The sequence below is a fragment of the Theobroma cacao genome, chromosome 6 (assembly GCF_053813885.1).
Source record: "Theobroma cacao isolate CCN51 chromosome 6, ASM5381388v1, whole genome shotgun sequence".
Classification (NCBI taxonomy): Eukaryota; Viridiplantae; Streptophyta; class Magnoliopsida; order Malvales; family Malvaceae; genus Theobroma; species Theobroma cacao.
The window spans coordinates 28957117-28970904 of record NC_142644.1 but is presented as its reverse complement, the minus strand read 5'-3'; the positions used below and the strand labels follow the sequence as shown (position 1 = coordinate 28970904).

At 32.6% G+C, this 13788-nt stretch overlaps 3 protein-coding genes across 5 annotated transcripts; 1 reads left to right on the top strand and 2 right to left on the bottom strand.

The window, feature by feature from the left end:
* Positions 1-615: 615 nt before the first annotated feature.
* On the bottom strand, positions 616-3140 carry LOC18596754 (GDSL-like Lipase/Acylhydrolase superfamily protein). The gene is made up of 5 exons (XM_007025426.3): positions 2708-3140; positions 2229-2359; positions 1887-2120; positions 1072-1318; positions 616-977 (listed from the first exon to the last, which is right to left on the bottom strand). The coding sequence occupies exons 1-5, from the start codon at positions 2997-2999 to the stop codon at positions 787-789; spliced, it is 1095 nt and encodes a 364-aa protein (XP_007025488.3). The 5' UTR covers positions 3000-3140; the 3' UTR covers positions 616-786.
* Positions 3141-6107: 2967 nt separating this feature from the next.
* SNI1 (negative regulator of systemic acquired resistance (SNI1)) lies at positions 6108-10749 on the top strand. Its single transcript, XM_018123702.2, has 16 exons — positions 6108-6263; positions 6362-6580; positions 6683-6749; positions 6875-6968; positions 7057-7125; positions 7231-7320; positions 7511-7582; positions 7773-7854; positions 7926-7975; positions 8113-8325; positions 8407-8477; positions 8587-8656; positions 9129-9194; positions 9344-9496; positions 10076-10206; positions 10415-10749. Exons 2-16 carry the CDS (start codon positions 6448-6450, stop codon positions 10485-10487), a joined length of 1434 nt encoding a protein of 477 aa, XP_017979191.2. The 5' UTR covers positions 6108-6263; positions 6362-6447; the 3' UTR covers positions 10488-10749.
* LOC18596751 (D-Tyr-tRNA(Tyr) deacylase family protein) lies at positions 10255-13783 on the bottom strand. Of its 3 annotated transcripts, XM_088807497.1 has the most exons (9): positions 13484-13783; positions 13315-13418; positions 13135-13201; positions 12993-13023; positions 11844-11984; positions 11288-11313; positions 11130-11188; positions 10986-11045; positions 10255-10561 (listed from the first exon to the last, which is right to left on the bottom strand). In XM_088807497.1, the coding sequence occupies exons 1-8, from the start codon at positions 13631-13633 to the stop codon at positions 11015-11017; spliced, it is 609 nt and encodes a 202-aa protein (XP_088663623.1). In that variant the 5' UTR covers positions 13634-13783; the 3' UTR covers positions 10255-10561; positions 10986-11014. The 3 variants fall into 3 exon arrangements, with proteins under 3 accessions (XP_088663623.1, XP_088663624.1, XP_007025482.3); XM_088807498.1 differs by lacking the exon at positions 10255-10561 and having other exon boundaries at positions 10874-11045; positions 11130-11183; XM_007025420.3 differs by lacking the exon at positions 10255-10561 and having other exon boundaries at positions 10874-11045; positions 13315-13406; positions 13484-13726.
* Between the last annotated feature and the right edge of the window lie 5 nt (positions 13784-13788).

Below are 13788 nucleotides of genomic sequence, written 5' to 3'. Positions count from 1 at the left end.
CCTCAACAACTGCCAGTTGAAGTTCTTAAAGTCTTCTCCTTCAGCTTCTAGTCTAGCAAGTTCAGCATGGAGAAGAGGTATATCTACCTTCAGCTCTTCAATTACAGCTCATAGCCTATGATCCTGTTCCTAAGACCAGCCATGATTATCCTAATTTTATCGGCATCAAGGCACCCCGCAAATTCAGCTTGTAAACTTTTTGGGGAAAAAGAAAAATACTCAAGTACTCACCACAAGAGGCTAATTTAGATTTTCAGCAGAGGCTGGAATGAGGAAATAAGAATGCCCAAAACACGATTCAAAGCATAGCTTGTAAATTGTTTCGGTTTTTTCCATCTGAGAAAAAAGCACTTGAATATGATCTCCCCGATCACATTATCGGCGGCTCCCGTAATGAGGTAGGGAAAGGAAACGCAGAGATCGCCTACAAGTTTGGGAGGTCTAGATTCTAGAGGAGAGAGAAAAAGGGACAGTGGGCACAAGATCTGGAACTCGAATTGTCTGTCTCAAGTATCCGTCCCCCGATGGATACCTGATCAAAGACCGATTATCTGAATCCATTAAACATTCGTATAGCGATCATATATCTTGGGGTTTTAGGCATGCAGGGATAAGTTACCTCATATCTTTCTGGATGCATTTTGAAAATACTACGAGACACATGGATACCAGACAATACAAACTGAAATATCTTGCCAAACTAAACAAAACATTCTCTTATCTACTGACTACTCTTCGTGCAATCATACTTAGTTACCACACTTACCGATCTACCTAAAATTCCAGCTAGCCCATCAGCTGTTCTTCGAGGGAATCTATAGCCTGGTCAGCGATTATTTCATACATTTTTTCTGTCGGATGAACAGCATCCCAGAATACATATTTTGATGCATCAGCACATGTGCTCAAGCCTTTGCATGAATCTCCATACTCTACGGTCCCCGACCCACAACACCCTTTTGAAATTTCAATCAAACCTGCCATTTTTTTCCAGAAGCTAATATATATCACTCTTCTGCATTTCAAAACCACATAAGGAAGAAAAAATAAGAGGGATAGATCAGAGCTAACCATATTTTTTTGGGTTGTTCACGGCATCCTGAATGATGCCATAAGCATCAACGTAGCCAATTTTCATCCCTAATGTTGTCCTCAAGGTTGCCAACTTCGCTTTTATCTTGGAATTGAAGGAGGCGGAGAAATTGTTATAGTTCTCCACACATGTATCCCGGTTCATTAGTGTCTTGACAAGGGGCATGCAGCCCAGGGGGGGGACCCCAACAACCACTAATCGTGTAATTCCAAGACTATGCATCGTCTGGCAATCAAACAACATGGAAAATGTTAAACCAGCAGAAGGTAGAGGATAATTCTTAGAATTTGTTAAACTTGTTAATTAATTTCATGCTGTTATTCCAGGCCTATGTATTTTGCTTGGCTCCTTCCCCTGTCTTGGTTCATCCATCACGGAATCATTACCCTAAAGTAAATTCGGGCTATTAACCAAAAATTGCTAGAATAAGGGTATAACTTAAATGTGATGGATCACTTAAACCTAACTTCTTAATGACAATTTCTTTATATATCAACCTACGAAAACAGTTGGAACAACTTAATTTAGAAAATGACACTACACTACTTGGGGGTATAAAGAATGATTGGGAATAATAATGTACAAAGAGAGAATGATTGCAAATCTATTTAAGGTAGCATGTTTTTCAAATACTCTGCATATATATATATATATGTATAGAGAGAGAGAGAGAGAGAGAGAGGGGGGGGGGGGGGGGGGGGGGGGGGGCGCAAAGTTATGTTATTCATACATCAAGTCATCAATTGTTTTTTAAGTATGATGATATTGAAAAAATTAGAGAGACAGGGAGCACCTTAAGGTCCTGAGACATGCAAGAGGCCAAGTAAATTTGGTACTCTTCCAAAGTATATTGCTTAGGGCGAATGGGTTCTAAATTGTAGTTTTGGAGAAAGTCGTTTGTGCCCATGCTCATTACAGCTACGGCATTTTTGGTAATATCTTCTGCTGTCCTTGCACCAACCAATTGTCTCAGCCGGATCTTATATTGCCTGAAATACTCCAGCTGCTTGGAAACAGGCAGGACATTCTATTTCACCAAAGCAAAACAGAGGGACAAAATTTATGTTTCCATAAACTGGCTAATGTAAAACAAACTTTCCTTTACCGAAATGAAGCTCAGTATTTAAAGACTTACAGAGAGATTGGCAGTGAGCTCATCATAACCAGAAGCAGCTGATGCGAAACTAACACCATGTAAGATATCAATTGGCCTCAATCTCTTGTTAAGGAAGGGTCGAATCGCCTTTGTGTAACCCAAAGCTTCCGCTGAAATAAACAGTTGCAGAGGACATAGTCAACATTTATAGACCATACCAAATTTTCGTTAATTTGCCTTGACAATCAATTATTTCAAAAAAACTAAGCATCCATGAAACTGTGATTTGTTTTCGCATGATGTTAATTATTTTAAAGGAATCAAAGTTAGCAAGACGAAAATCCAACATTTTCAGTAACATCAATCTTTATGTGAGTGGAACTAACTATTTGCTTCGAGTTGGTCATAGTGGTTACCAATAATGAGATGCATGGCCTTTCAAGAGTGTAAGAGTTCTAACAGTAGTTGACATAACATGCTCTGTGCAGGGATTTGCAGAGCCATGGCAGTAAATTTACCAATAAAATCTGTGGCTAGCCTTCCATTGCTGAACCGTCCGGTAGGGCGGCCTCTGAAGAAGTCTTTCCCATAAGGAAGGAAATTACCCTTCATGGGCGTAGCCAGATAATTGTTATTGCCAGGATCAACGCTTGAGTCTCCAAAAACTAGTACACAAGTCACATTGTATGTGGCTGCCAATTGCTTCACCCGATGAGTATCCAGAGCTCCTGAGAGCAGTGGCATGACCGCTGCGGCCATTGCCAAAACCTGCACCAAAACAACTGCCCTCCTCACCATCGTTTTCTTCATTTTTGAGCTATCTAGCTAGCTAGCTTGCTCCAGTTAAGGAAGAAAACTGTACACACTCCTTAGAAAATGACTCTGGAATGCATTAGAAAATGACTCTGTAATGCTATTCCAGTCTTCCACTGCCGTACTTCTTCTTAAATAGGCTTCAGATGGGTTGGTTTTGTTGGTTGAACATTTAACACCATGTACGAAATCTTGCGAAATGCTATGTTTGCATAGAATCATATAATTCGTGGTGATTTGCTGCAAATGACTACTTAACATTAAATATTGTCGTAACATTAGGGTGTATAGGATTAAAGTTGATAAGCTAACGCATTTCTTAATAGCCAGATTTCAAATTTTATACTCAACGAAAACTAGGGAGGGCAATAAGTACTTTATAATTGAGTGTTCCATACTATTCAATCTGATTCAGGATGGATAGATCTCTTATAATTGCATTAGGGTAAAGTTAAGAAAGCAAAATTATTACTTGTAATAGGTTCCGGCGGTAAGATATCTATTTTTTGAATTTAATTATAAATAATAATTTTTAATATTAAATTTTAAGTTTTATTTTTATAAATTATTTATAATTAATATAATTCTTATTAAAATTTATTAATTATTATAAATATGATTGTAAAATTCAATTTTTTTCATAACATGAATTTAATGTATTAATTTAATTTTTATTAATAATATACATAAAAATTGATTTTAATTCATTTTTTATTTTGGATTTAGCTTTGAAACTTTCCAAGTATTAATAATTAATCAAGTTCAAATATAAAAATGTTGATTCTTAACTTAATTCAGATAAATTTAATCAAATTCGAATTTAAATATTTCAAAATTAGTTAATACTTTACTTATTGTCATTCTTAACTACAATCAATGTTATACTCTTGCAAACATCTGGTCAAATGTTTGAAGTTAAAAAGGCAAAGCTTCTTTTATGTGTATGCAATTTGTAGGGCTATGTAAGTGTAGTCTTATTCACCGTGCAAAACTAAATAAATAAATCCATCGAACAAAAAATCAACAGGCCGATTGTACGCCCGATTAATAGTGATATTAAAGATGGAGCAGATAAACTGGACCTCACAAGAACATATTGTTTAAGTTTCACGTGGTAAAAGGAGACAGTTTTTAAGTGTTGGCTATTAAGTACTTCGACATAGAGATTGCTGAAAGCAAATTGCACAATCAATTTTGGTCCCACGACAATTAACAAATTAACGCCTCGTACGAAAAAAAACCCAAAAAAAATATTAAATATGATTAAAAATGCAGGATAAAGACTGCAAGAACTTTTGATCAACTGGATTCACATTAAGTGAATAAATTTGGACCGTAAGGAATCCAAATTCAAAGCCAAGACCCGTGGACCCTTGTCCACCACCTACAGCTAGTGTCTCTTTCCCGCCACTCGCATTGTTTCGTCATGCAATGGTATGATTAATGTTGCCTGCGTTTTGGCCTAAATAATAATAATATTATAAGTAAATAATATATAAATAATTTACTAGCTAGTATGGTGGCTGTTCATGAGTATTAGGATAGGACTAGTATTGATTTAATGTTGTTCAACTTTAAAAGGAAATAACGATTTACTATGCTTGATGTTTGACAGAACTTGGCGAAAACTAAGGGATCAGTAGACCCAACAAATGATCGGACACCCTCAATTAATAATCTTCATTCAACCATGGGGTGCCACCGCGGTGCTAAAGGTTAAATTGCACATCTGACCCTACCTTGATTTTCTCGTGTCAAATAGAAAAAGATATACTACACACGTGTTAAGATATTATTTATAACAATCTTTTCACGTTAAATATAATAATTAATAATTAATTTAATGTTTTTAAAATGCATTGAGCAAATGTGTCATGTTAAATAATAACCTTATCAAATACATATTTTTAGGATATCTTTTTAATAAAAGTACAAAACTAATAATACAATAATATAAATATATATATATATATATATAGAATGGTAATTCGTGTGAACAAGAACTCATCAAAACAAATAAAATAAATTTAAATCTTGAGTAACTTGAAGTATTATTTTTAAGAGAAAATATTTGTATAGTTTCTATGCACTATCAAGTTATATAATCTTGACATATTATTTTAAAAGAATTAAAAAAAATGATATTAAAATTTGATATCGTTTTGGACCTTATCAACCTTTTATTTATTTCAAAATAATACATCATTAATGAACTATCAAGATTTGATAATCTGATAGTGTATGGAAGTTATATATTATCAGTGTATCAAATATTAATTATATTTTTAAATACAAATATTTATAAAATTTTAATTAATAAAAAAACATTTATTACCTTGAAAAATATTTTGTGTTGTGAAATGATAAAAAAGTTGATATGCAGATGGAATTGTTATATACAATTCTTTAACCAATTTTCTTATATTTTTTTTCAATCTTCACTAATGATTAGAACATATTTTAGGTCAATTTGATTGATATAATTAATGTTTTTTTATTGTTTTATACTTTTTGAAAATTTGTTATTATCAAAACTAAAAGATTAAAAAAATCACGAATTGATTAAAAAACAAATACTAAGGTATTGAATAGCTAAGGTATAATTTTGCACTATTTCTAAAAATTTTCAATAAATTTTTATTTTTTATTAAATTTAATCAAGTTCATTTATTTTTATTTTAGATTAAATATATTCGATTAATTAACTCTTCTTAAGTCAAAATGATATTAGTCATTTTTATACCATTTGATGTTAATGTGATATGTTAATATGTCATAGTGAATGTTGATATAACATAATAAAATACATAAGTGATTATTTCTTTTTCCACATTTGCAGCATATGAGTACAAAAAATGACTCACACTATTTTGAGTAATAATATTTGCTCAACGGTGAGTTATAAAAGCTTATTTGGTTCATAATTAAAAAAATAAAAGTGATTAAATAATAATTTATTTGAATTTTTTAATAGTTAAAAAGTTAAAATTAAAATCATATATTAGTATTTTTTTCAAAAAAAAACTTTGGTATTTTAACTTGATTTTTTCTTTTAAAAAAAGGAAAACACAAATGTAACGGAATTTTAATGTTGATTTTTATTTTTCCTAGATTTTTTAGATGTCAAAGTAAAGAACAAAAATTGATTGTTATCATTTTAATGTTGATTTTTATTTTTCCTAGTTTAGCTGCTTAGGAGCCCGGGTTCAAGTCCTGCTAACGGAATTCTGATTTTTTTTTGTTCCTTCGTATAGAAAAATGGTTAGGAATTTGCGCGGGAATTCTCGAATTAGTTTCTGACTTTTCGCTTTACTTTCTTTCCCCCTGCCGATATCAATCAAATCGCGTCTTTCTTGCAGCTGCGAGAGCTAGGAGACAGAGGGAAATAGAAAAGAACTAGGGTTTCGAATTTTGAAAGAAACAGAAAATTAAGAAGGAAAAAGATATGGTGAAGAGAAAAAGCAGCAATAATTGCAACAGAAGGATAAGAATCAACAGAGGAGGCATGGAAGCGAACACGTTAGCAATCCTCGACTCCAACGAATCTCACAAAGATTCTCAAGACGCCAGAGATGACAGTTCGTATTCTCTCCAATTTGAATCAAATTCAGTCGATTGATATTAATAATTAATTTTTTGTTACTAAACTTTAGTTTTTATCTTTGTTTGGTTGAATTTAGGTGTTGATTTTCTGGAAGCTGTGCGTACTGCTTCACTTTTACCAGAAAACGGAACTCCTCCTACTGAGTAAATCTACATTTCTCATTTTCTAACTTCTTTTCAAGATCAAATTATTTACTAATTTTTTTGCAATGAAAAAATTGATGTGTTTTTTTTTTGGTCTTAATCCTCTGTTTGTTTTTAAAATAAAGAAAAATGGTTGAGGCGGTGTTTCAAATCCTGAGGGCAGGGAAATCTCTAGAACTTATAATGTCTAGTTATGAGCTTTTGAATGAGATCGAAAAGGTAATTGACTTTGTTTGGTTTTAACTTATGATTTCATTACTTTATTCATTTGAAAAAAGAATGTCTGATAACATATTTTACAATGCAGCGTTTTCCTCGAGTTTATATGTCTGAATCATCTGGTAATGATTCTCGTGAACTGGTAGTGATTAATGAGGTAATAGGAATCTTGATGATGATTAAAAATGTTGAGGATTCTGCATTTTGAAGTTGATTGGTACCTTCATTTATTTAATTTAATTTTGTCTTTGTTGCTTGTTAGGCATGGCTGCCATTTGTGGTTTTCTCTGATGTCATGTCTAGTGAGAGAGAAGCCACTCCCAAAAACTCAGATGGATTGTTTGATGTCAATGTGAGTTGGATTTGTGGCTTTCAAACTTTGAATGCTTATTGAGGGTATGAATAATTGAGGTTTCTTATATGTTAAATTCTGTGCCGATGAGATGGAAATTGCACTAAAAGCAGGAAAGCTGATTTTAGAAACTACCATTACTTGTGCTTAGCGTTGTTAGCTTTTATTTGACTGTCTAAATCATTGCCAGGGTTTTCATGAATTAATACAAGGCCTTGCTGAATTAGCTAATAAAACAATTTCTCAGAGGGTGGATACTGAGGTTTGTGTACTTATTCCTTGTAATTCTTCAGTACTTTGGGAAGAGGTGCAGATGCTAATGTTCTCTCACATAATTGCATGTTAAACTGTCTACTAATTATAATGGCAAAGCTCATGATAATAGTAATTGTCATGTGTTGCATTTTATTGGTAAATAAGTTTCCTCTGTTGCTCACACAACCTTGTTGCAGTCCTTAGGAAATATGTTACTGTTTCAATATCTTGTCAATGTTCTTGAAGAAGATTTTGTACCCCGTATCAACATGTATAAAGGTAAGCCAATATCTAATGTTTTGTGCTTTTCAATAATCAGGATGATTTTACAGCTCATTGTTATATTGCAGAAACCATGAACTGGAACCTTTTGAGGGAGTGCTTACTCAACATGCTTCTGGTTAGCTTTAGAATTTTAAGCCTTTAATTTCTCTTCTACCTTTTGTTTCTTACATTCTCATCTGTTTCATCAAATAGGTTTAAGGTTTGTTGTCATGAGTCTTCTATTTGGCTGTTTGTGCTAAATTTATTTTATAGGGTTCAAGAAGAGTCAACTACAAGGTTTTAATGAAAGATTGCTTGTCTACAATCTGTGGACTGTGCCAAGATCATGCTGGAATTGTTGATGAGTCTGAGCATTCTGAGACTTCTATGGGAAAGTCATACGAGAATCATAATACTGATGTAGCAATTGCGTTGCTTGAAGTACAAAAGACTACTTGTTTGGCTATGCAGAAACTTCTGACAATGGTAAGATCCCAATAAATCATTAAATAGAAGACCCTTTTAAATCATTTTAACTATCATCTCTGCATTTGTGGACCTCTCCAGATTATGGAGCTTGACATGTCAAAGAAGCAAGCGCACATGGAAGGTCAAACTACCAGAGCTGATGGTGTGAGGTAATTGCTTGATTCTGTTTTGGTGATTTATTTTTGTCTTCATCATTTTTGTTTTACATATGTATGTATGGATATTTATGTCAGGTTTTTAACCTCTGCTTTGGTGCAGAACCCCACTGGCGGAGATTATCTTGGATGAGCTAACTTATGACAGAGATATACTCTCCCCATTTCTTCAGGTTGTCATTTATATATAAACACAAACAGACACTTATTCCTCCGAAACAAATTTATTTACTAATGCCTTGGATGTCTAGGGGATTAATGAGCAGGTGTTACCTTTTATCAGGTCAATTGGCTTAGGCATCATATCAGGTCAATTGGCTTAGGCATCACCTGGTCCTTTGACCATGCTCTTTGCTAAACTATCCTTTTGAATTTTGATGGTAGGAGTTCATGACCATTATTACCATCAAACAATGTTTCATCTTCTTTCAGTTTTAGGTGTTTTCTAGGACAGATTTCAACTAATCTTTTGGTAAGTGTTAAAGTATTTTTTCTGATTGTAACTTTTCCCTATCGATGTATCAGCTGATCAGCATTTCCTTAAGTTTTCATGGAAGGTTACATGGTGGTGATTCTAGATTGCAACTTTAATTTTAGAAACAATAGTTTTTATCCTTCCAACCATGAATACACTTTTTTTTTCAGGTCTTTAATGACCCTAAATGGAAGCTTGAGATCATTGTGCAGTACTTTCTAAAATACACAGCCAAGGTTAGTAGTTGGGTCGTTGATAACGGTTTGTTAAATTAGTTTATTAAAATATTTCATTATATGCACACATGTACGTACACTATAAGCAGAAAGTTGTGAGACAAGTCTGGGGCAGCATATAATTTACATATTTTGATTCTCTAATGTAGCCTTCTGTTCGTACTCGGAGATCAGATGTTACTTCTGAAGATTCTACGTTAAATAGAGTTTTGAAGTCCTTTTCAAATGGCACCTACACAAGAAACATTATAAAGAAAATTGATGTAGAAGCTGTTCAATTGCTTTTGGCACATGCTTTTCTGGTAAGTCTCATTGTTTTTTTAAGCATACTGATAATGTGTATTAAAGCTGATGCTATTAACTGCTTTATTTTTTAATAATTATTCTATAGCAATTAGAGATGGTTGAGATGAATATCTGCTGTTGTTTTGATTAGTCTTCTCGAGCAACAAAGAATCTGCAATCCAATGGGATCATGTTGTGAAGTGGCAGGATGAATTTTCCATTGGTAGTATGTGGGGTTGTTGCCATGGTCCCTTATGCAAAATGTTCATTGATCTCCTGTTAAGTTTTGCTCAAGTTGTTGATATGAGGGTAACCAAGAGTTGAGAAACTTAAGAAGAATTTGATTCACTGAAAATTGCATGCTTTGTTGTTATAGATAAGACATGGGAGTCATGAGACAAATGTAAATCTAAATTTGAAGCTAAAAGCTGGAATAATTTGGTAATATTAACTCTGTACATTGATCTCCTAGAGTAAGTGGTTTTTGAAACAAGAAATTCAACGACTCAAGATGTTAACCACCATTGCAAAAACTGTTATGAAGTTCATCTCACATATTTTTTTGATTTCCTTAGATCTTGTAATTTCTCTTTCAGGCCTACTTGTCCATTTCATCTCAGCAACGTCTTCCTGGCATGTCTGATTGCAAGGAAGATGAAAACAGTTCCCTCATGGAAATATCTAAAGATGTAATTGCTGCGTTCAATAGTCTAAGAGGAGCAGATGAGTAAGCTTCTTTTATCACTGTTATTTTCGTCTGTATTATTTCTCTGTATTTCTTTTCTGCTAAGGCTGCTGGTACATGTCATGCGTTCAATAGTTATGTCAGTCCGAGCAATCAAGCTCTAGGTTCATGTTGAGTGGCTAATATATCAATGCCAGATTTTGCTGCACCATATTTCTCAAAGAAATGCATTTTACATCTCATGTTGTAGGAACATTGAGATTTCATCCCTTGGAAAAGAAGCACTATTTACAGCTGCAATGATCATTTCAACAACTTCATAGGAGGTCCAGAAAAGCTGCACTTCGTTTCTGGTTTTTGAAGGGTCGCATATTGAAGGTAACTTGTCTGACCATCACTGTATATAAATCACAGGGAATTCAGTAAACTTTTTAGTTGTACCTTCTAGCCAAAAAAAAAAGGGACGTATTTAGTGTACCTAGCACTATTGTCATGCAACAGTGCATATGGTGTTTGGAGTAAATAAATTATGTATCCAGCTTTATAACATCCAAACCTGACGCTCACTCTTCTATTCTTTGTTAATTTCCGTTATAATTGAGAGGCCGAAGAAGGTTATAATAAAAAATTTCCTAAGTGGTAGAACCAGGAGGAAAATTCCTGACCTTGAATCCAAAATTCAGTAGAAATAAAAATTTATAAAAGCTGATTTCATATAAAAAGGTTGAGCTTCCATCTTGAATTATAATAAATTGTTGTCTGACATCCCACGAAACTATTTAAAGATTTATGGCTTTGTGACAAATTCTACAAAGATAGACCTGTCAACATGTGCTACCAATCCACCAATTTAGGATTCTTCTGTCTTCTCACTTGTATTCCTGAAATGGTTCAACCTTGTTTTAGTATCGAAAGTATTCTAACTTAGTTGTGCAACATTAACCATTACCATAATTGATACTCACTTTGATGGTTGAGATGAATCAAGCTGCATTGTTACTGGCCCATCATTGACCAAACTAACCTTCAAACAAGTATAAAGATCCAAGTCAGAATACCTTCTGAAGAAAGTTTCTATTCAAAACAAGAGAAATGACACTTTGGGGGAGGGGAATAGCCTCACCTTCATCATTGCTCCAAATACTCCATCTACACCAAATGAACAAAATGAGTCAACATAACTTTAAACACAGTATTCATCATCAACCAAATTATAATAAGGTTACAGACAATCTTTTGCTCTGTGAAAACTTGGTCTGGGCACAACATCTCAAGTTACGTGATTGAATATTTAGAAATCAACTATTGAGTTGCATGCTTTTGGTCTAAATGGCATCAGTAACATGGCAGATTTGAGTCTGACATGGTTCAAAACTCTCATAGTTTTGAGAAAATATTTGTTAATTTGCATCTTCGAGTAGAAGCTTCTATATCCCATGCTGTTAGTGCTCAGCGTACAGATCTATCAACACAGGAATCATGGTACTAACTATCAAAGTATACCATACAGATCTCATTTGTGCGTGTTTTCCATTGGAAGACATTCTATTTGGTACTGGATAATATAAAACAATACATAAATGAATTTATGAATGATTTAACATTTATTGAAAAAAAGGGAAAAAGATCATTTAGAAATAACACAATGAAATAAAGAATGGATGGTAAATGGGAAGAACCTTTTATTGCATCTGGCTGATAAGCTTTTCTGAATTTGTCAAGTAAAGATTCATAGAACGGCTTTGCTTTCTGTGGTGGCATTGCCACATGGAAGTCTGGCTTGTTACCCTTCAAGAATCCATATAACGTAAATTGACTCACTGCAATGCAAAATAACTTTAGAATTTAGAAAAAAAAGAAAAAGAAAAAACTCTAATAGCATGCTTGGTTGAGGGAAATGAAATAGTCATTTTTTTCTTATTCTTATTCTTGAAATAAAGTTGCATTTGATTCAATAGAATGACTATTCTTCAAAATAATTATTTTAAGAAAAACCTGAATACTCATTATCAAGGCTCCCCTTAACAATAGTTATTTCAAATTATTGAGAATAAGAAAATAAGTTAATTAAACAAGTATATCTTTTTACAATTTAAAAAATTACCTTATAAAAAAATACTAAACCTTTTTTTCTCTCTCTTCCTCACTCCTCTCTCTAAAGCACAAAAGACACAATTTTTTACTTCATTTTCAAAAAAAAAGAAATGAAAATATTTAAATATTATTTAATACATTAATATTATTTCACTATAATAAATATTATAAAACATATTACTTAATATTATTATTTGAATATAATAAATGTAATAAATAATATTATTTAGTATTATTTAAATTTAATAAAAAATATATTTATCTTTTAATATTAAATATTATTTAATTATAATAAAAAATTTAATTATCTTCTAATACAAAATATTATTAAATTATATTAAAAATATATTTATAACTTGATAAAAATATTATTTAATTATAGTAAAAGTTATTTTAATTTTATTACTTAAAATATTTTTATTTTTTAACAAAATAAATTTTTTAATTTTAAAAAAAAATATTTATTTCTCATCATAATTTTTTTATTTTTTAATTAAAAATTATTTAAATTTTAATAAAAAATATTTTTATTATTTACTTATTATTTTTTAACCATTCTTAAAATTATTTTTATCAATTAAATAATAAAATAAATAATAATAACAATTTCTATAATATTTTACTCCATGAACCAATTTACATCATACCTATTTTTCTCTATCCTATTTCTTGACTATTTTATTTTCATTTTATTTTTTATAGTGAACCAAGCATGCTATAAGAAGTAAGATTACCTAGTAAAACTCCATAATTCCTTTGCATGACCTGAAAATTATCCCCAAAATTGAATTTACAACTACAACCTTAGCGTAAAACATCATCAAGTCACTAAACAGAAAATTGGAAAGTAAAGGAAAGGAAAAGGGGAAAATTTACACTCTGGTCCCATCCTTTGCCAGTACTTTCATTAGGGAACAATCTCATGTTCAAAACCTTACGACAACTGCACAAAATTTAACTACTTCATTTTCATCATCAACAGCAGTGAAACAAAAAAAAAAAAGCTAAAAATGTAATGAATTGGATAAGATAGAATGCACGGAAATGTTTTATTACATGTAATCGGCGTCAGATTCGGTGTCGGAATCATGGAGTCCAACGAGAACGAGGAGACCAGGTCCGATTTCCGACACAATGCGGCCATCGACCTGGGAAAAATGCTAAATTAATGATGTTTATAATAGCCTAAGATAGAGGGACGGGGGGGTTAGTTTTTTAGACTGACCTCGACGCTGGCGGAGGCGACTCGTTGGACCACGGCTCTCATCGCCCTAATTTGTGGGTTTCGGTGCTTCTTCGATGGTAAAAGAGTTTTTCGCTTATTTTCGGTGCGTATTATGGAGGCAAAGTAAGGGAAAATGGAAAGGGAGTGCATGGCTTTTCTAAGCCCACTTAAGACAGCTATTTGGCCTCCAAAATTTGAAGATACTTCGCCGTTTCTTTTCTACATCTTCAAATATTGATAGTTATAGTATTTGGGTGGGTTAACCGAAATGGAATTATTGCGTCAAAATAATAAACGAAATCATT

What these genes read in the sequence shown, in the direction of transcription:
- LOC18596751 (XM_088807497.1), bottom strand. Translation starts at nt 13,633, where the DNA reads ATGCACTCCCTTTCCATTTTCCCTTACTTTGCCTCCATAATACGCACC. An exon ending in GCAAAGGATGGGACCAGAGT is followed by an intron (nt 13,024 to 13,134) that starts GTAAATTTTCCC and finishes GATAATTTTCAG; the next exon opens with GTCATGCAAAGGAATTATGG. An exon ending in GATTCATCTCAACCATCAAA is followed by an intron (nt 11,046 to 11,129) that starts GTGAGTATCAAT and finishes GAACCATTTCAG; the next exon opens with GAATACAAGTGAGAAGACAG.
- SNI1 (XM_018123702.2), top strand. Translation starts at nt 6,448, where the DNA reads ATGGTGAAGAGAAAAAGCAGCAATAATTGCAACAGAAGGATAAGAATC. An exon ending in TACTCTCCCCATTTCTTCAG is followed by an intron (nt 8,657 to 9,128) that starts GTTGTCATTTAT and finishes TTTTTTTTTCAG; the next exon opens with GTCTTTAATGACCCTAAATG. An exon ending in AGTCTAAGAGGAGCAGATGA is followed by an intron (nt 10,207 to 10,414) that starts GTAAGCTTCTTT and finishes CTCATGTTGTAG; the next exon opens with GAACATTGAGATTTCATCCC.
- LOC18596754 (XM_007025426.3), bottom strand. Translation starts at nt 2,999, where the DNA reads ATGAAGAAAACGATGGTGAGGAGGGCAGTTGTTTTGGTGCAGGTTTTG. An exon ending in GCTAGCCACAGATTTTATTG is followed by an intron (nt 2,360 to 2,707) that starts GTAAATTTACTG and finishes TGTTTATTTCAG; the next exon opens with CGGAAGCTTTGGGTTACACA. An exon ending in AGCTCACTGCCAATCTCTCT is followed by an intron (nt 2,121 to 2,228) that starts GTAAGTCTTTAA and finishes TTGGTGAAATAG; the next exon opens with AATGTCCTGCCTGTTTCCAA.